The sequence below is a fragment of the Gadus morhua genome, chromosome 4, assembly GCF_902167405.1.
Source record: "Gadus morhua chromosome 4, gadMor3.0, whole genome shotgun sequence".
Lineage (NCBI taxonomy): Eukaryota > Metazoa > Chordata > Actinopteri > Gadiformes > Gadidae > Gadus > Gadus morhua.
Window position 1 is genome coordinate 40,948,270 of NC_044051.1, and position 21,076 is coordinate 40,969,345.

General features: G+C 47.6%; 2 protein-coding genes across 2 annotated transcripts; both read right to left on the reverse strand.

Moving 5' to 3' along the window:
* Positions 1 to 6,959: 6,959 nt before the first annotated feature.
* Positions 6,960 to 11,010, reverse strand: LOC115541275 (transmembrane protein 182). The gene is made up of 5 exons (XM_030352961.1): positions 10,485 to 11,010; positions 9,772 to 9,868; positions 9,382 to 9,513; positions 9,111 to 9,248; positions 6,960 to 7,356 (listed from the first exon to the last, which is right to left on the reverse strand). Exons 1-5 carry the CDS (start codon positions 10,701 to 10,703, stop codon positions 7,106 to 7,108), a joined length of 837 nt encoding a protein of 278 aa, XP_030208821.1. The 5' UTR covers positions 10,704 to 11,010; the 3' UTR covers positions 6,960 to 7,105.
* Positions 11,011 to 11,579: 569 nt separating this feature from the next.
* Positions 11,580 to 20,332, reverse strand: LOC115543077 (actin-related protein 3). The gene is made up of 12 exons (XM_030355629.1): positions 20,100 to 20,332; positions 19,661 to 19,716; positions 18,758 to 18,882; positions 18,394 to 18,504; positions 17,773 to 17,868; positions 16,940 to 17,047; positions 16,691 to 16,834; positions 14,997 to 15,170; positions 14,329 to 14,421; positions 13,743 to 13,868; positions 12,875 to 12,958; positions 11,580 to 12,422 (listed from the first exon to the last, which is right to left on the reverse strand). Exons 1-12 carry the CDS (start codon positions 20,141 to 20,143, stop codon positions 12,327 to 12,329), a joined length of 1,257 nt encoding a protein of 418 aa, XP_030211489.1. The 5' UTR covers positions 20,144 to 20,332; the 3' UTR covers positions 11,580 to 12,326.
* Positions 20,333 to 21,076: the final 744 nt, after the last annotated feature.

Sequence of the window (21,076 nt, forward strand, 5' to 3'; positions counted from 1 at the left end):
AGATATGATTTAAATAACAATGGCTGCTAATGCAAAGTACTATTTTTAAGTGCCAGGGCGTACAACCTACAATGATTGCGTAGGCCTACACTAAGTGCCAGGACGTACAACATGCATACAGTGTGTAAGAGAGGGGGGACACTTGGAATTTTTTATACTAAATGAGTGGCCTTGTAAAGTGTGTCGATGTCTGTGACTGTTTTTCAACCGACCGCTCCAACGTGGCTTCGGTTCAAATCCTAATCTTATCGTATCTTCGGCTTCGAAGACAGGGGATTCATCCACACCTGACGCTGTATGGTTTGGTTGACCTTGTGTTAATCCCACTCTGACCGTTCCTGTGTTTCTGAGAGGAGCAAAAAAGACCAATGTTGGAATAAGACACTGGCCATTAAGGAGTTTAGGGGGGCGGCTGGCTCAAGATTGGCCCTACAGGTTAGGCCTCGGACATCGGGGCTCGAACCTAGAACAGTTTGGCATTGGTAGACCACATGCACACCAATTCTGCTTATTTCACCTCCCAGAATGCACCAGGGATCCCCCCCTCTCTCTCTCTCTCGCCCTCCGTGTTGCTGCGAGGCGTTAGCGCGCAAGTGGAAGAGCAACATCGCGCGGCTAAGGGGTCACACCAGTGCAGGGACCGGTAGTACACGGTGTGGAGGCGAGAGCACTGCTGGTGTGTGTTGTCAGAGAGAGAGAGAGAGAGAGAGAGAGAGAGAGAGAGAGAGAGAGAGAGAGAGAGAGAGAGAGAGAGAGAGAGAGAGAGAGAGAGAGAGATTTGTCCTCTCCTCTTTGCTAATATTCTCTCTTCATCCAATCCTCTCTTTCTCAGCACTCGTCTTTGTCTAACAAACAAACACGCACACACACACACCTCAATGATTACACACCAAAACAAACATGTGTTGGCCAATCACTGATGTCATCCAAGTGTGAAATGGATGTGAGGGAGCCCGAGGTGGGCGAGCGACGCCGAAGCTCAGCCGTCGCTTTAATCATATGAACATTATCATTCCACCCGAGGGGACGTCCTCATCTGGATGGAAGGTGTGAATTAAAGGAGAACAGAAGGCCTAGGCAAGGACTGGGTCAGCCTAGTGAGTGACGGTGGTTACCGTTCACAGGTGGATGCGCAGTCGCACACAGAGACTCACAGACATGCACACAGCAGTATAAAATACTAATGTAATTATAAAATATATATTATTATTATTGACGACAGAAAAATTGCGGGAGAATTCACCCAACACAACACCAATAGAGCCTTGTGTAGGAAATAGGCCTACACAACTTCAAAGGCACATAAACCCACGACAACTTGCATGACACCAAAACAAGAATAGAGAAAAAGAGAAAGTGTGTTTCGTACGTTTCTAACCTTTGTACGTTCAGAGTTGTCGTCTTTTGGTCCGGTGTGTTGTTGGTAGCCTAGCTACTGATTCCACACAGGTCTCTCCTGTCCATGCAATCCAAGTAAACTATTTGAAACCGCAAACAGGTTTCAGCCAATTTAAAGTAAAGAAAACGTTATACCCGACGGATACAGCGTGAGGTTTTCTCCCCAACTTTTCGTGCCTTGTGAATAAGTTCGAGCGTGCATCGTTGTCTTCCTCGACGGGCGATGCGATCAGAGAAACGGGAATGTGCTTGGTGTAGTTCCGTTATCACAGCGCATATTGCATAATCTCATTACAACACTTTTATATTTTTCATCCGGTTGATTTTGACTTGACTGTTTTCATTTGTTTTAGTTGTGAGTGTTAGGTCCGTTTAGGTTTCTATTTCACATTTGTCTCCAATAAGGATGCGTTCCATACGTTGTGATGACGTATCACAGAGTCACATGTCACCACTTAATTGATTGATTCGGTTGGGTTTTTTTCCTGTTCTTTTTACTCAAATGTAACGTCTAAATTAATAGATAATAAACACACGCCTATTGATTTCATTCCAAAAAAAACGACTAACCCAATAATTTTTTATTTCCCCCTTAAAACTACACTGCTCATGTAAACGGCATCAGCCAATCGGACTTAACGCTATCTTTCTTCCTTGCCCTAACCCTAATACCAAATCCATAAAAAAACAAAAACGTATAGCCCTAAAACTAATCCCTAGATCCAAAAATCAAACCCTTATACCTTACCCTAATAGGAAACCCAACCTTTATCCTGGCTATTGCAGGACCAAGCTCAATCATAGATTGCACGTTGGTCTGGAGAAGCTGCCTGATCAACAGGCCTTTGTATGCAATTGGAACCAGGGGGAAAAGCCAGCTTGGTGATTGGCTCTCGCAAGAACATATCGGAAGCAGGAAGAAACGTATTGCTCTTCTAAACCATTCTGCACGGCAAACTCAAATCGCCGGCAGAATGGGCGGGGTTACCCCGTCTACCTAACCCTAGTACTAAACCTCCCCCTTCACTACTCTACCTTCACCTTGCATTACCTCAGACACACCCCAAACCTGCACTTACCTAACCCTAACCCTGCATTACCATTCCGTAACCCCCTACCATAGCCCTACCCCTGTCCTAAACCTGCCCTACCCTAACTTAACCCCCCACTACCCTACCATAACCCTACCCCTGGCCTAACCCGGTCCTACCCTAGCCTAACCGCACATTACCCTAGCCTGTCTCTAACCCGGCACCACTCTAACCTAACCCTACCCCTCCACCACCCTAAACCCTAATGACGAGTGCACGTTTGACTCAAGCACACGTGCACCAGGGAGTGTGTGTGTGTGTGTGTGTGTGGGGGGTTGCGTGCTCCTTTGGTATTCTGGGCTAAGCGTGTGATCCGCGCAGTAATTGTTTGCCGTTAATTGAAAAAATGTGCCGTAAAATAATCTCATTTACAGCTTATGAGGCTGATACCGCTAGGAGTAGCTCTACACACACACGCACACAGGGGCACACACACACACACACACACGGACACGCTCAGACACACATGTATTCACTCACCCACAGGCTCCCACACACACAAACATGCTCACACACACACACACGCACACAGGGGCACACACACACGCAGTCACACACGCACACAGGGGCACACACACACACAGTCACACACACACACACACACGCACACGCTCAGACACACATGTATTCACTCACCCACAGGCTCCCACGCACACAAATATGCTCACATGCTCACACACACACACACATGCACTCACACACACATGCTCTCTCAGTGTCTCTCTCTCTCTCTCTCTCTCTCTCCTCACTCTCTCCCACACACACCGACACACACACACCGACACCGACACACACACACACACACACACACACACACACACACACACACACACACACACACCGACACCGACACACACACACACACACACACACACACACACACACACACGTGCACTCTGGCACCAGGGGAGGCCCAGTGTGTGCGTGCCATGGTTGAAACACCCCCCCCCCTGAAGCAGCCCATAATAATCCATCGTTCCTTCCCCTTTCAGCGAGGATATGTGTATGAAGCTGAAATACAAGTCTGATCATTGATACCATCATCAATTACACAGCCTATAGTCTGATCGATTAAAACCCGATCAATAACATGGACTGTAGTCTGATTGTTGATACCAGCGTCACTAACCCAGTTTAGCACACACAATAACTCTCATTCTCTCTCAACCTCTCTCTTTCTTCCTCTCTCCCTCTCCTCCTCTCAGTCTCTCTCTCTATCTCTGTCCATCTCCCGCCATCTCTCTCCCCTACAAACTTTCCTTCTCTCTCCCTCTCCCCCTCTCCCTCTCTCCCTCTCTCCCTCTCTCTCTCTCTCTCTCTCTCTCTCTCTCTCTCTCTCTCTCTCTCTCTCTCTCTCTCTCTCTCTCTCCCCACCCCGCTCCACATGACATCAAGTCAAACTAATCACTTGGGAGTCCTCAACGGCACTGAACTCCTTCTCTGGGTAAATCCTGTTATCTGTCTGTAAAGGGCGTACGATTTGGATTCCATGGCACCGCTGGTATTCACTCGCCTGCGAAAACATTAAAAAGAGAGAGATTAGACCGCCTGTCGATGGCAGAGGAGAAGGGGGAGGAGAGGAGAAGGGGGAGGAAAGAGGGGGAGTCATCATTTTAGTTTTGGTTACATTTATGGAAGGCTTGGATTAACCCAGTACTGATTTTTCAGCACACATGAACTCTCTTCCTTGTCTTCCACCTCTTTTCTCAGTCCCATTTCTCAGTCTCTCGCTCTCTTTACTTCCTCCTTCTTCTCTCTCTTCCTCTTCCTCTCTCTCTCTCTCCCTCTCTTTACCTCTTCCTCATACTCCTGTCTCTCTCTCCCTCTCTTTACCTCTTGCTCTATCACTCCTGTTCCCTCTCTCTCCTTCTCTTTACCTCGTCCTCCAGCACTCCCGTCTCTCTCTCCCTCTCTCTACCTCTTCCTCCGTCTCTCTCTCCCTCTCTTCACCTCTTCCTCCTCCTCTCTCACTCCTCTCTCTCCACCTCTTTACTGACACATCTGCCCTTTCCATGAGCAAGGCAAGGGCACTACGAACTGGAGTTGGTTTCTGGGCGTTATAAACTGAAGGCCCTGATCCACCAGATTAGCTGTGGTTCTTGAGCTGGTTCCTTTCAGAGTTCCTCGAACCGTGGTGCTATCGAGCGTTTCCACCAGATGTTAGCGGGGACCTTGTGATCAAGGACGCGTCATCAATGGAGGGAATTGCACCGTGCACCCGGGAACAAAACAGCAGCAGCACACTCTACAGGTCAAAGAAAACTTGCTCTTTTTTGGTACCGGCTGGGAACCGACTCTTCAGGTTCTGAACCAATTTTTCCTAATGGTTCAAATGTAGGAGTGCAAACCAGATTGGAGAACCGCTGATCCTTGCAGGTTAAGATGGGTCAATCAGAGTATGAATTTCCCGTCACACTTCGGCACTCTCAGGGGTCACTCCAGGTGAAGCAGGGGATTGTGGGGGATGTCTTTTTTTCCTCTTTCCCAAGGAATTTGAGGCTAAATACTGTCATAGGGTTGAGGAGGAACAGCCATACACTGCTAGACACACTAACCCCCCACACACACACACACGTACAAATGCATGCACACGCATGCACACACACCACTAGTTAATCCCCTCACGGGATTAATATCAAATATCCACGTAAATACGCCATACTGTAGGAGTGCGAGTGTGTCTATTTGTGGGTGTGGAAGGGCCTATGTGTGCATGTGTCTATATGCGTGTCTGTGTGTTTGTATGTTTGTGTGTGTCTGTTTATTTGTGTGGGTGTGTGAATGTTGGTGGGGGGGGGGGGGGGGGGGATCTGTGTGCCTATGTGTGCGTGTGCGCGTGCATACATGAGTTTGGAGAATTCTGGTGAATTCTGGGGTTAGGTACCCAGGTCGTTTCAGGTAGTCAGAGTGTTGTCTATAGCTCTCTGTGGGGGTGGGGTGGTGGGGGGGGGGGCGGGCGGGATGGGGGACATAGCCATAGCCAGTACGCCATAACAACTAATTGTATAGACGTCGGGCAACAACCCGCTTCGGCAGACCCGGCATTTAACATTCCACGCACCTGCGGAAAAGAGCAGAACGTCGGCGAATAGAAAACGAGAGGATATTGCCGAGCGTGTGTTTGGAGCGAAGGGCGGGGGGGGGGGGGGGGGGGGGGGGGGGGGGGGGGGGGGGGGGAGAGAGAGAGAAAAAGGCCTTACAAAGCCGCCGCCGCTGCTCTCTGTGAGCTGGTGTTGATGGAGATGAGGTGGCGCTAAGGTGCAGCAGAGGAGGCGAGGGCAAGGTGAGATCCCGGGGTGTAAATCTACTCACCTGGTTCACAGCGGAAATCGAGACGGGGTAGGACGCGCGCGCTTGAGCGCTAGACGGGAAAGGGATCGCGGAGGAACACACAAACACCGTCGTCTCCCCTCTCCTTTCTCGTCGCCTCACTTCTGTTTGCCGTTTCCAATTATGAAGGTGTGACTATATACGGGCGTCTTCTGGTTCCCTCTGTCTTATATCAGGAAGTTAACTACACCGAAGTAGAACAATACAATAGGGGGGGTAAGAAATGAGCAGTTGAATTAATTAACACTTACATATCTGTCCTTCCCCCAAACCTCCGGCCTTTGATTCTGTCTACACAGTCTTTGCCTCTGGCCTGATCGAATAAGAGCAGCACAACTTCTGATTTTGCTGTGGTGTGTTGTCGCGTATTATTACAAGGGGGCAACTCCAATACTGGATTTATTAATAGATTTATTATATTTGTGTGGGCTGAATCCACCTCCCGTCCGCCTTACCAACAGTGCCCTCCAGTGGCGGCTAATCACATTGCAGTCTGAGACAGAATATTACACGCGGCTGGCAGGGCTGTCATAGATTATGACAGTTTAATTAATCCTTCCTCTTCTCTCTGACCTGATTTGGTCGAGATTCGACCCTGGTGCCTTCCGATGACAGGGCCAGTATCAGACACACTGGATCCACTTCGGCCCAAATCACGCGATAAAGTGGTAATCAGACTTTATTTAACGTTCATTTATCAGTCCTAATTGATCAGAATTGCTTTGCTCCACTGCGGCGAGGACATGTTAACATACACCGTTCGGGTTCGGTCGTGATCATAGGGAGAGGAGTGAGCTTTCAGTGAAAATCAGGCAGTTTCTAGGGATGATTATTATGTTATTTAAGCGATTACAAGTTCTTCTAATCAGACTCAATCATCTTTGGGTCTCATGTTAAGTTAAATTTTAATTAAGCTCTATACGAACCATTCAAAGCTGTCTTTTTGTCCCAAAGAGATGACGGCACAGTTATTTTACATCCACATTTAATCAATGTATTTTACCCCATAATAGGCCTAATTTATGCTGGACGCCTTTTTGAAATGGCTGATTTTACCCCAATCCTTTATTAAACACCATTTGTCCAAAGTGTTTTGAAAATGTTTTGAAAATAAATGTTAATTAAAAAATGAGTAGCCTACAGTTTGAGAAAGTTTTATTATATTCATTAACAATAAGAAAACAAAACAATTAAATGTAAATAAAGAAGAAATTGGGTGGACTCAGTACTAGCCTAGCCTACCCTATTTGATGCCGCTATTCCATTTTGCTATGGGGGACAATCGGCTAAATCGGTGGAGAGCATACTTCTTTTAATCCGGCCAATTTTGTGTCCCTGCCAATCAGGATGAAGAGCAGTCCCGCAAGAACGCTGAAGAACACGGCGACGGGAGCCAATAGGAAGGAAGGACCCAGCTCCACGGTTAGGTGGAAGGCGGGGCAGACGGTCGCTCTCCGCCTACGGGCGTATTGTTCCAGAACGCAGAGCTCATGGTACCACGCCAGGAACATCAGCATCACCAGCATCAGGCTCAGGCCTAGGAAACACCGATTGAGGACGCAAGTTGCGACGGGGTTATGGTTGGTGTTGATTTTGTGAGTAAATGTGTGCCGTATTGTGTTGTAGTTGTAGTCAAAATAAAATAAAAAAAAAATAAAAAAAAAAGGTTTGCAACATAAACTTTGTTATATTTAAAATGACGTCGTCCCACTTTGTTGCAAAAAAACAGAGGGTCATGGCGCATTTCCATCGGCGGGTGCGGGTCGGTTCGGTATGCGTTCCACTGCCAAAAATTTACGTGATCCGGACTGAGCCGTACTGTGCCGTACCCATCTCGCAGTACTCCGTTGGGGGTACTGAGACGGTACTGAGGGTGCCAACAAGTTCGAGCTACACACGCCGTCCGTTGATTGGTCGACAGAATCGTCACTTCTGTGCGACGGGGATATTAGGCGAGTTTCAGATCAAGCATGCGTTGCGTTCATGGACCTATTATGGTGCGTTCACATTGCTGGATATTATGGGTGAAACATTTTCGCGACGTCGGAAAGTTTGCGTGAACGACACCTCATGACGCAGTGATGATTCCACTTCCGTTCAGCGACTCGAGCCAAATTTCGACTCGAGCCAAAATTCTCAAAACAAAAGTATTTTCTTCAAGAATAATTATTTACAATTTCAAACACAAATTATATTAACTAAAAAAATCATGGACAATATGGAAAATTTGGAGAGTTTCCCAGTTCGTAACGTATGTGTTACTAGGGACGCTGCGAATGAACATGGCGGAACATGAACGTTTTACTCAAAGTAAAAGAATCAACCATCATATCACATACTTTACTGTTCATTGACGTTGTAACGTCTGTTGGCATCAACTTTGCTCAGTTTTAAACATTGTGTACTGGTAAACCAGCTCTTGGTAAGGGGATGTGTTGCCTTCCATACAGTGCCACGATGTATTTCTGGACAACGGCGAAAGCTTCGTTTATTTAAGAAAATGTCGCGCTAAAGTTTGACGTCCTTTTTGGACGTCCTACATTGTTGCTCTTTGGTCATTGTGTCACGTTCTTCTTTTTCATTGGATTTATTAGCAGGCAAGACTGTGTCGGGCTGCTATGAGGTCACGATGTTAACGTAGCTGCCACGGTGGAAAAGCGAGCCGTAACTGAGCAGTGCCGTGTTCCGATATCCATACTTCCATCAGTACACTTAAACGAAGTACACTATCCTCACTCACTAAGTGCGCTAATTTTCAGATGTCAGTGTTGTTCCAAATCGAATACTCCGTGGTGCACTAACCGGAAATTACGATCACGACTGCGGCCGCGGCTCCTCCCCCGCAATAAACATCCCGCTTTGAACGGTGAACTCTTTACGCCTAGCAGCTAAAGAAAGCTATGAAAACTATAAAAACTACAAAATGACTCCATTAATGCAGGCTATGTGGAAAATGCGCCGACTTTGCCTCAGCCTGGCTCTGCCCTCTTCCGCTACGTCGCTAAAATGGCTGCCGTTGCGTACGAAAAAGTGTACATCGCCACACGCTTCGCGATTTGACCGTTTTGAGTACACCATCCGGGTCCTTTCAGTACACTTCTTTTCGCCCGATCTGAATCGGAACGCCCTACGTACTCAAACTTAGGCTAGTAAGTACGGATAGTATGGATATTGGAACACGGCACCGGGCTATACCCCACCTTCACTCCCGGGGCGAGCCGTGCTGGGCCGAAGTGACCCTGCCGTTGGAAATGCGCCAAAAGAAGCATTTTACAAACGGAAGCTCCTCACCTCCGGAGAGCTGAAAAGCCCCGCCGACTTTATACAGCTTCTGATTGGACAGCGGGGCAGCACAAAGGACCACCAGTCCACCAATAACGACAGAGACCACGCCCAACACCAGGAAGCTGCTCCAGAATGTCCTAAAGACTAACAAGGACAACAAAACCAAAAAATAAATATATATGACATAATTGACTTTCTCCATTATAGGGTGCTGTCATTTGTTGTTTTGTTATATATTAGCTAAGCATGATGCCTTTAGCCAGGAAGCAGTACTCACCAATGACGGAGTCAGGTTCAGAGGGCTGAGGCGGGAAATCGCCTGTGTCCACTAGGGGGCGCCCCGGCGACTCGTAGACGGGGAACGGGAAGAGGAAGGCGCTCTCACACACCTTGATCGGCGACTGACTCCCTTATGAAACATAATAATAAAAACTATGAATGTATAAATAAATATGAAAAAAATACCACAACAAACCAAAAAACATTTTAAATATATATATATATATATATATATATATATATATATGTATATGTATATGTATATGTATATATATATATATATATATATATATATATGTATATATATATATATATATATATATATATATATATATATATATATATATAATATATAAAGTGGGAGCATAGATGTATATGCGACTCTCACCGGTCCAGATGTCCCACAGAGAGAATGTTTGGGAGCGGGTTTGAAAGGAGCAGCGACTGAACAGACCCTCATGGAAGAACGTGACACTGTCCATCGCCTATTATAAAAAAAAATACACTAAACACACTTTATATACGTTGTGACATCATTGAAATACAGAGTAGGAAAAACTGTCGTATAAATTGAACCCCTAACTATAGTGCCTTGCTCTATCTACTGAGTAGCACAGGGAATCAAACCCCTTAGCCTGGCAGTTTCGGTTCCTTGCTCTACCTACGGAGCTACAAAGGGAACGCAACCAGTGGCGGTTTTAGGCACGGGCAAACCAGGCAGCCGCCCGGGCTACCATATTTGTGGGGGGCGCCAAATACCATGGGGGGCGCCCACGAGCAGTAAAACATAAAAACGCGCGTTCGTTTTCAATGAAGTACATAACATTGTGTGGGGAATTGGTATATTGGCGCCCCCCTCTGGCTGCAGGCGCATCTGCTCGTTGAGAAGTTGCCGTGCACAGACGGAATGAACCCCCCGCTGAAGTCCGTAGGGTCATGATACAACCACCTCCCCTTCCCTTGCCCTACCTACTCAACCACAGGGAATATAACCCTCAACCTGGCGGGGTTACTGCCTTGCTCTACAAAGGGAATACAACCCCCAACCCTTGCAGTGGCAGCGCTTTGCTCTACCCCACACACCACCACCACCACACCTACCTGGCTTCCGGTGGCCCCGTGATGACGCGGGTCACTCTGGCGTAACCATGACGACCGTGTGCCCCGGTCGCCGTCGCCGCAGGACTGCCAGGCCAGCAGCCAGTAGCCGCTCCCGCCGCACGCCAGCAGAGCCAGCACGCTGACCGCCTGGAAGAAAGCAGCGAGGAAGAGGAGCACCTTCGCCCGGTCCACCGCCAAGCGTGAAATGCTGTCGGTCATCTCTGCTCTCTTCTCCCCCGCCCCAACCCCCTCCAACGCGGCAGAGAACTATCCGAATGTTATCATACTACTACTGCTACCACTACCTTGAATAGAGGAAGCCTTAGGGTTTGACCTCACTACCCTCGTTTAGTCGGTTTTCCTTTTTGTATTTGGTCTCGTGCTGGAGCTGGTTACGTTTGAGGATGCTTGAAGTACTTTAAATGCATAAATTGTTGACTTAAAAATGATCGTTCCTCCTCCTGTCTGTTCTTGGTGGTCACGGTATATGTGTCTTTTTGTACGTTGTGTGTGTGTGTGTGGGTTGGTCCAGTAGATCGGGTTGTAGGTAAAAATAGGCGACACACACCGACACCGTTGTACTGCGACTGCCGGGCAAACTCCTCTAAACACAGCCACTCACTGACGTGTGTATACGACCCGTGTATCTGTATATCGTCAGACACTTAATATAGCGAATTGAAAGGCTGAGTACAGCACTTCAAACCATTGTAAATCTTTTTAAATGGTTTTAACACTGATGCTATAGTCATCCATAATTCAAAACCTTACAGTATTTATTGTTAGGAATATAACCCCCAACCGTGAGGTATTAGTGCCTTGCTCTACCTACTGAGCTATACAGGGGATGCAGACAGATAGGAGTGATACGCGACATACTGGTAGAAAGATTGGTGATTTTATTTGATTGGAATGCCAGCATTGAGAACCAAGTTTGATACAGTACGTGGTCGGCAGTGCAGCCCAGAGTCAGGCAACAGTGACGGTCATACAAACAGTCGTTCAAGAGTGTGTGTGTGTTTGTGTGTCTGCGAGGGGGGGGGGGGGGGGGTGGAGGTGGTGGGTAGAGGAGGATGAAGTGGTGGTGTTTCTGTATGTGTGTGTGTGTGTGTGTGTGTGTGTGTGTGTGTGTGTGTGTGTGTGTGTGTACATGAAGATGTGTCAATTGTCCCGAGTAGACGAAAAAAACACAGTTGCTTCCCTAATCGCTCTGAGCGAGCCCCATTGGATCCATGTTCCGCCTAACGCAACGTGAGCCATAGGATGAAACAAGACCGAAATCAACATTTATAAAGCAGACGTGGACCCCCGGCAGCCAGTTCTGAAAACGGTAGACCGGACCCACGATAGATCGCCCTGAAGTTACACAAGGAAATCTTTGAATCCCACCAAAACAAAGAAAACATCAAGCCACACCCCCCTCGCTATTGATTCAACAGGGAATTGAAAAAGAATAAAAAAGTTAAAAAAAAAGTGTTGTAATATCTTGTTTTATATTATATATAGAAGCATATACCGCTTGAGATATACGCTTCTATTAAGTTCATATTCAAACCCTGTCAGTATATTAAAGTTCGATAATCAGGCACATAGAAATTATTTATTACTTGAATCGTCCACTACTCTATTAGTTCAGGCACACGACGACAAGCCCCGGGCTTGTCGTGTCCATTTATGATTATAATTTTTTTAACATTTTAATTTTTTTTAGTTTTAAACGGTGGAGTTTTATTGGTCTGCCGTTACTCTGGTCGTAAATTTTCGGGGGGGGGGGGGGGGGGGGGGTTCCGGAATGTCCGGCTTAACAACCGTGCTCCTCCCACTTCCTGGTCCTCGGGCGGCCTATGACATCACTCCGAACACGGGGTTGTGGCGGCAAATGCTTGGCCCGATCTCCTCGTAGTCCTTCTTGGTGTGGCACACTTGGTAAAACTCAGGCTGCCCAAGAGAGAAAAAGAATAATGGATTACACCACCTGGCAGGATTCCATGAAGTTCGTAACGCGAGGAAATACTACCCCTTTGACAATGTGTCGGACGCGATAACGTAGGGTTCAGCAATTAATCACTTTTTTGTATCGTGATTTCGATGTTTGGGTCAACGGCTTTATTTTATTATTCTTTATTTTCTTATAGAAATGGGAACAGCTGGATACAAATTTGTACATCATTTTTGTAAAAAAAGTTAAGAAGGAGATTACAACCGAGCAGCCCTACGATAACGTAACGACCGACTGCAGGCATCGCTCGACGCAGCACGTCCAAAAAAATCGGGCAGGAATAAAGTTGAACTTGAACTGAATAGTAACGCTTTGCGGTGTGCGTTCGGCCATTCTCATTCAATCGATCGTAAAACGTAAAAGGAGAGAGTCGTGTAACGCAGATACTCACGGTAGAAGCGAGCATGGAGCCACCGAACCACACGGCGTATCTCTGCATGTGATGAGTGACCACCTGCACGTCGATGGGCTTGGGCTGCAAAACAACAAGCTTGTTCACTTCCATGCATTCTGTAATATTCTCCGTTCCAGCCAGCCCTGATTAGCGCTGGCCTTGCATTAACTTGGCATTAGCCTAGCCTCTTTGTAGCCTAGCAATTGATGTTAGCATTAGCCTTGTTCTACCCTAGTGCTGATTAGCGAGCGATGGGGTGCCTTATTAAAATTAACCTGATGCTAGCTTAGCATTGATTAGCAGTAGCCTAGCCTCTTTCTACCCTAGCAATTTGATATAAGCATTAGCCTTGCCTTGTTCTACCCTACTACTGATTAGCAAGAGACTGGTGCCATAAAAGCATTCCCCTAGTACTATCTTAGCACTAACCATTGCATTAGAGAAGTTAGGATTGAAGAAAAATAAAATAAAAATCACAGGTAGCAGAACATTTTACACGCAGAAAATGTCCCTGGATTTCCCTCAAGCGCTATCTCAGCCACTGTCCCAATATATGGTTAGCTAAGAGAAGAGAAGCCGCTCTGAGCAGCTAGCTCAGACCCGTCTGGAGCTAGTCTGGAGCTAGTCTGGAGCTAGTCTGACTCTGGAGCTAGTCTGAAGCTAGTCTGAAGCTAGTCTGGAGCCAGTCTGAAGCTAGTCGGTAGCTAGTCGGGAGCTAGTCTGGAGCTAGTCTGGAGCTAGTCTGGAGCCAGTCTGGAGCCAGTCGGTAGCTAGTCGGTAGCTAGTCGGTAGCTAGTCTGGAGCTAGTCTGAAGCTAGTCTGAAGCTAGTCTGAAGCCTTCTGCTCCCCTGCGTCCGTGCGTCACCTTAATCTTTCCCCCGCTCAGCTCCTCGCTGATCTTGAGGCGCTGGTCCACGGACCTCTTCAGGTCCCGCTGGAGACGTCGGCCAAAGTCCCGGAACATGGTGGACCCCCCGGACAGAACCACGTTCTGCACGGGGAAGACGGGGAGGAGGACGGGGAAGAGGGGCGGACAACCTTTACTGCCAATGATGTAGTCAAGGTGCGCCCTAAGCGTCAGTAAATGGTGGCGAAATCCCCTGCAATCTCTTGACTTGCAATGATTTTTCTGGGTTCTTTTTTGCATGGGGGGGGGGGGGGGAAATTGTACAGACCACACCTGTACAATCCTGTGAATTAATTACATTAGCAGACTTTGAGATTAATATATATTTTGTTTATTTTGTTTGCGTTGCAATTTACATTACAATATTACTTTTTAACATTTTGCTAAGATATTAGAGAGGGTAGTGGATACATGACTTGAGGATAAATAAATAACGTTTTAGGATATGTTAATCCTAAAACGTTATTTACGTTTACGGTTAAATTCATTGACATGGCACCTCAATAAAAGATCGGAAAAGAAAGTTTGGGTTTTCCCAGCTCACCTTGTAGAGCGGGCGTCGGACGTCAATGGGACAGTTCTGGATGACCTCGTCCACCACCTCCGAGATAGGCTGGGTGAAGTCGGGGTTCGCAAACTGTGAAGGGGAGGAGTCGGTTAGCTTCATGTCTACATCTTCAGGTTATTCGATTAGGCTAGCTTTAGGACTTGTGCTTCAAAACAGCGGAATTCCCTTGGGTTTATTCTGCTCAAATTAGCATTTGTTTCACCAACGTAGCCAGTAGCATACAACCACGGCTTTAATCGACTGGTACTGTTTAATTGTCCATGTAGAATAAACTAAAATAAAAACCAGCACTATAATAGAGATTATGTGCCGAGATATACTTTAAAACAAAATTGGAAATGTGCCGTGGTCGAACAGACAAAATGGCAGGTTTGCGATCGAAGCGCTGCATGGGGCTTAGATCTCCGCAGTGCACACATAGGAGTCCGTCCAACTAATCAAACGTTTCCCATGCACCCCCCAAATGCACCGCCACCTGCTTTTGCACCCATGCATACGGTTTCACCTCACATCATGGATCAAACAGCCCCCATATCGGACTACAATTCGGAATAATAACCCCTGAAGCTCGACCAACTCAAATCCCATCAATTTCAAGCGTTTATCGGGGGGTCTTTGCGTCGGAAGTCGGCGAACTTGCGTACTTCGGGGTGGAAGAAGATCTCGGGCCCCAGGAAGCGCTCGTAGCCCACGTCGATGGTGAACTCCTTCTTGGTGATGGCGTTGATGCCCGTGTACTGCTTGATCCACTTGGAGCCGTCCGTGTCGTACTTGTTGAACTCCTTCACCACGTCGGGACACACGTAGCTGTAGCGCTCCTGAGGGAGGGAGAGAGGAGATGATCAGCGCCACGTCTCCCAGAGTTATGCTGTCATCCATTCGGATGGTACGCCCGGTATGTTCGAGTCGTGAGGTGCAAATCTCCCAGCTTTCTTGCGGCATTTCACTGAGGCACGCCCCCTTTTGTTCGGTCCCACTCGCTATTCTGAAAGTTCAGTGAGGCCGACCCGTACTACTCGTCAACAAAAATGGCTGCGCCCGTAAAGAGATTTATTTTCTTCGTATCACGTTGGTAATTTTGATGTCGATTTTAAATGCTCTTAGACACTTGATTGTATTGCTACTCTATGCCGGTCATCAATTTATGCATTGCACGGTCTTGCGGTGCGTGCAATACAATGTAAAGTTGTGGTGTGGTGTGAGCTGGTTTGCTAAAGAGGCTAATGTAGCTAACAATAACAATGACTAGCCAATGAGAAACAGGGAAGCTTCTACGACCAAAAGGGGGCGTGCCTTCACAAATGCCGCAAAAAGCGGGGAGATTTACAACTTACAACTTGCACATACCGGCGTACCATACAAATGGAACGCACCATTAGCTTAGATTGCTCGTATTTTCCAAAGCTCGCATGATTTAAAGTTATTTTCAAAGTTAGAAAGTTACATTTAGGACTTGAGGAGGAGGGAAGGAAGAGGAGTATGAAGACGAGGGAAAGGACGAGGAAGATGATGATGAGGGGGGGAGGAGGACGAAGAGCATGAAGAGGGTGCTGGAGAAGAGGGTGAAGATGAAGAGGATAAAGAGCATGAAGAGGACGAAGAGTATAAAGACCATGAAGGGGATGAAGAGGACGAAGAGCATGATGAACATGTTGGGGAAGAAGAAGAGGATGAAGAGCATGAAGGGCATGAAGAGGACGAAGGGTATATTGACCATGAAGAGGAAGAAGAGGATGTTGTGGTAGAGGAAGATGACGAAGAGCATGAAGAAGACGAAGATGATGTTGGGGAAGAAGATGAGGACGAAGAGCATGAAAAGGATGAAGAGGATGAAGGGCATGAAGAGCATAAAGAGGATGTGGACGAAGAGGATGAAGAGGATGGAGATCATAAAGAGGATGTTGTGAAAGAGGAGGAAGAGGATGGTGGGGAAGAAGATGTGTAGCATGAAGAAGAAGTTGGGGAAGAGGATGTGGATGAAGAGGATGAAGAATCATGAAGAGGAGGTTGGGGAGGAGGAAGAAGAGGTTGGGGAGGAGGAGGGGGAGGAGGTGGTTGGGGAGGAGGAAGAGGAGGTTGGGGAGGAGGAAGAGGAGGTTGGGGAGGAGGAAGAGGAGGTTGGGGAGGAGGAGGAAGACGAGGAGGAGGTTGGGGAGGAGGAAGAGGAGGAGGTTGGGGAGGAGGAAGAGGAGGAGGTTGGGGAGGAGGAAGAGGAGGAGGTTGGGGAGGTGGAAGAGGAGGAGGTTGGGGAGGAGGAAGAGGAGTTTGGGGAGGAGGAAGAGGAGGCTGGGGAGGAGGAAGAGGAGGTTGGGGAGGAGGAAGAGGAGGAGCAGCCGACCTTCACTGCCTTGGCGGTCTCCAGGGACTGCTCCGGGGGGATCCCCACTTCTCGGTCCCTCAGGAGCTGCTGGGTGAAGTAGGTGATGTCGCGGCCAGCGATGGGGATGTGCTTTATACAGCTGCCAATCACGTAGCCCTCGGCCTATGGGAGCAGGGGGCGGGGTCATGGGTCGCTTCCAGCAGTGTTGAGCACAAATAATATCACGTGCTAGGCTAGGCTAGGCTAGGTTAGGCTAATGTGTCTTACCACAGGGATGACGTGGGTGACTCCATCGCCACTGTCAATCACGGTCCCGGTGAGCGTCCTCTCCCCGACCTGCCTGGACGTCCAGGAAGCAGCCAGCGCCAGAACAGCCTAAACAACGCGTTACAACCAGGAGTTAGCCCGCGCCAGAACAGCCTAAACAACGCGTTACAACCAGGAGTTAGCCAGCGCCAGAACAGCCTTAACAAGGCGTTACAACCAGGAGTTAGCCAGCGCCAGAACAGCCTTAACAAGGCGTTACAACCAGGAGTTAGCCCGCGCCAGAACAGCCTTAACAAACGCGTTACAACCAGGAGTTAGCCCGCGCCAGAACAGCATTAACAACGCGTTACAACCAGGAGTTAGCCAGCGCCAGAACAGCCTAAACAACGCGATACAACCAGGAGTTAGCCCGCGCCAGAACAGCCTTAACAAGGCGTTACAACCAGGAGTTAGCCAGCGCCAGAACAGCCTTAACAAGGCGTTACAACCAGGAGTTAGCCAGCGCCAGAACAGCCTTAACAACGCGTTACAACCAGGAGTTAGCCAGCGCCAGAACAGCCTTAACAACGCATTACAACCAGGAGTTAGCCCGCGCCAGAACAGCCTCAACAACGCGTTACAACCAGGAGTTAGCCAGCGTCAGAACAGCCTTAACAACGCGTTACAACCAGGAGTTAGCCAGCGCCAGAACAGCACAATAGGTTACACCCAGAAATTAGCCAGCACCAGTTGAGGATGAACAACATAGAAAGCGTTTCAGAGATCAGCCGTTGTTGCCACTGCTTCATAACAACTCTCCATGTCTCCCTTTCCAGGGAGGTTGGGAGCCTGACCTGCACAGCGATGTAGAGGCCCGGCACGTTGAAGGACTCGAACATGATCTCTGCCGTGTACTCCCTGTTCTCTGGGGTGTTCAGAGGAGGCTCTGTCTGAGGGGGGGGGGGGAAGAGAGAGAGAGAGAGAGAGAGAGAGAGAGAGAGAGAGAGAGAGAGAGAGAGAGAGAGAGAGAGAGAGAGAGAGAGAGAGAGAGAGAGAGAGAAATGTTAACATTCTGTATCTCACATTGTATATATTTGTTGTTATTTAACTCTTTGCACAGTGGCATTGTATCTGGGGTGTTGAGAGGAGGCTCTGTCTGAGGGGGGGAAGAGAGAGAGAGAGAGAGAGAGAGAGAGAGAGAGAGAGAGAGAGAGAGAGAGAGAGAGAGAGAGAGAGAGAGAGAGAGAGAGAGAGAGAGAGAGAGAGAGAGAGAGAGAGAGAGAGAGAGAGAGAGAGAGAGAGAGAGAGAGAGAGAGAGTAATGTTAACATTCTGTATCTCACATTGTATACATTTGTTGTTATTTAACTCTTTGCACAGTGGCATTGTATACATAGGTTTTCAATATCAATCAGGCCTTTAAATCAATGGACGGAGCTGGAGAGAGGATAAGTCCTAATATGGTCTTCGGTTTACCAGGAGGAAGTAGTGGTCTTCAGGCTCCGCCCGCAGATACTTGAAGATGACCTGCTCCATGTAGCGCTCCATCAGATCCCAGTCCTCCACGATGCCGTGGCGGATTGGCCACTGGGGGAAACACGAGTCAAACATTCAGACTCATCGTCACATGTCTGTCTGCTAGTCGCTCTCCGTCTTCCAGTCAGGATCACTAATTAAAGAGTCTCTCTCTCTCTCTCCCTCCCTCTCCCTCCCTCCCTCTCCCTCCCTCCCTCCCTCCCTCCCTCCCTCTCCCCTCTCCTTCTCTCTCCCTCGCTCCCTCTCTCCCCCTCTCTCTCCCCCCCTCTCTCCCCCCCCTGTTGAGAAGAGCTCCTTCCCTTACCTTCGTGGAGTATGACGGTTTCTCGATGGCCTCGTCGCCGATGAAGAAGTCCAGGTCGTCCACCCCCTTCATCATCCTCCGCTGGGCCTGGTCCCCCACTTTAGCAGACTCTTTGATGGCGATGCCTAAAGAGCAGGCCGAGTATGACTAACCGTGCCAACATTTATCTACTTATTGTACCATGCTTATAGTAGGTCTAACAACTGTCTGAGGGACCGGGCCAAGACAACAATGCGTGAGGTTGCAAGACAGATAAAAACAAAAGATGCAACACGGCAAACGAATAGCACAAGTTTGAGTTAAAACAGCGGTCCAGATGTCCAATAGTTTGCGATTCCCTCTGTTGTACTATGGATGCTAATTATTAAGAGTTAGCTTAAGTGGCTGAAGCCTCTTGTCCATGGCCCATCTCTTCAGGGCGTGAGCTGACCTACGCATATCTTTGGATTTCTGCATTCTCGCTGCTGTGCACTTGTTGTGAAGCTTGAGACATGTGGTTAAATTTAGAAAGCTGTACTGCAATGTTACTGTTACCGCTCTATGAACATCCTTTCTGTACCGACAGCGATATATTGTTTCATATTGTAAGTCGCTTTGGATAAAAGCGTCTGCTAAATGCCCTGAATGTAAATGTACCATCAACAGCTACTAAAAAGTTATAACGGCTCGTAAAAGTTCCTATCAGGAATTCTTTACTCAAGCCAGTTGCTTTCATAACTTGTGAGCAGCGACCCAAACTTGTAGGCTTTCGATACTTCTCAGCCTCACCGGTTCGTCACTTTGGATACAACTACAGTGTCTGCTGCCAATTATTAACAGATGCCAATTATAATATCGCTTTTCTTTCACTTGCCAACAGGTTGAAGGAGCTCGTATCATCCAACCAGTTTCATCTGTACTCACATGACGGTATGATGAACTGGGGTTCCGTGTTTCCTGCATAGCCGATCTTTGTGTATCTGCAGGAGGATCAGGCAAACAAGGGATGGTTTAAACGTCGTGCAACCGGTCTAGGGTCAAGTCTCTGGATCCAGTGGATCAAGTAGGTGTGAACTCCCAGCAGCTGGACGGAAACCAACGCCTACAGGAAGCAGCAGATTGCACTTAGAAAATGTTGACCAAGCAAAACACGCAATCATCTAGTTTACGCATTTGCTCGGACAACTACATGACACGAATACACACACACACACACACACACACACACACACACACACACACACACACACACACACACACACACACACACACACACACACACACACACACACACACACACACACACACACAATCACACATAGGCATACATGGATTTTATACACAGAAATACACAGCAACTCACCCCGTTCCACAGTCCACAACACACGCCGGTAATCGACCAGCCATGGTTAACTTTCGCTGATCTCACTACACACAGATTTACCGGTTGTCCGGTATCAGCACAAATGCTGAACCTGAACTCGGCCTGAAGTGCACAATATCAAACAATAAGGGCAAAACTCGGGCGATTCGGGAGCTGGGTGGAGGACTGCTTCCGGGTTTCGTCACGTGGCGGGACGTGTGTCAGAGAGCAAACAGCGCCGCCGAGCAGTGTTGCCAGATTTGGCCCGATTTCCCGCCCAATCTGGCAACACTGGCTCCAGCTAATCCGGTACCGGTATGCGTGCATTATTAGGAGAGTGCTGTATGCAGCGCTCAACTATTGTTCGTCATAAGTTTTATTCTTTCTTTCTTTATTATTCTCTACAAACTTTGGGACTTATCTCCTCCCTCAATTTTTCACCTGGACTCCATTCAAATTGTAAAATATTCTGAATAGTTTGGAATCGCATGCTTCTTTTCAGATCTTTTAGATATTTTATACTTTTTAAGATATTCTACTTTTAAGGACATAAATATAAATATAACCGCAAGCGGTTATTAACGGGGTCCGAGCAAAATGAAAAGGCATGAACAGACTAGGAAGATGTATAAATATGACAAATAATTATGAAGGAAAGATGTTGATGTTCCCCTTAATACCATACTGGTGACTGAGCTGCAGAGCAATGGCCATAATTGTCTAATCGGGATTCAAACTCTCAAACTAAGTACTACTACCAGTACAAGGCATTATCCCATTGAGCCACTGACAAAACTGAAATGTAGCCTCATTCACATGTTGAAAATGTCTATTGATAAACACACATCCAGAAAACTCCAAGCAATCTCTCTTTCTCAAATGAATTAAGGGCTTTCTTAATAATTACGGCGAAATTTAAATGCATGATATTGATGATAATGAGGTCCTAACAGTAAGGCAGAAATGAATAGAAATTA

What these genes read in the sequence shown, in the direction of transcription:
- LOC115541275 (XM_030352961.1), bottom strand. Translation starts at nt 10,703, where the DNA reads ATGACCGACAGCATTTCACGCTTGGCGGTGGACCGGGCGAAGGTGCTC. An exon ending in TCTGTGGGACATCTGGACCG is followed by an intron (nt 9,514 to 9,771) that starts GTGAGAGTCGCA and finishes ATGTTTCATAAG; the next exon opens with GGAGTCAGTCGCCGATCAAG. An exon ending in GGCTTTTCAGCTCTCCGGAG is followed by an intron (nt 7,357 to 9,110) that starts GTGAGGAGCTTC and finishes GGTGTTTCCTAG; the next exon opens with GCCTGAGCCTGATGCTGGTG.
- LOC115543077 (XM_030355629.1), bottom strand. Translation starts at nt 20,143, where the DNA reads ATGGCTGGTCGATTACCGGCGTGTGTTGTGGACTGTGGAACGGG. An exon ending in GTTGTGGACTGTGGAACGGG is followed by an intron (nt 19,717 to 20,099) that starts GTGAGTTGCTGT and finishes ATCCTCCTGCAG; the next exon opens with ATACACAAAGATCGGCTATG. An exon ending in GCTCCATGCTCGCTTCTACC is followed by an intron (nt 12,423 to 12,874) that starts GTGAGTATCTGC and finishes TCTCTTGGGCAG; the next exon opens with CCTGAGTTTTACCAAGTGTG.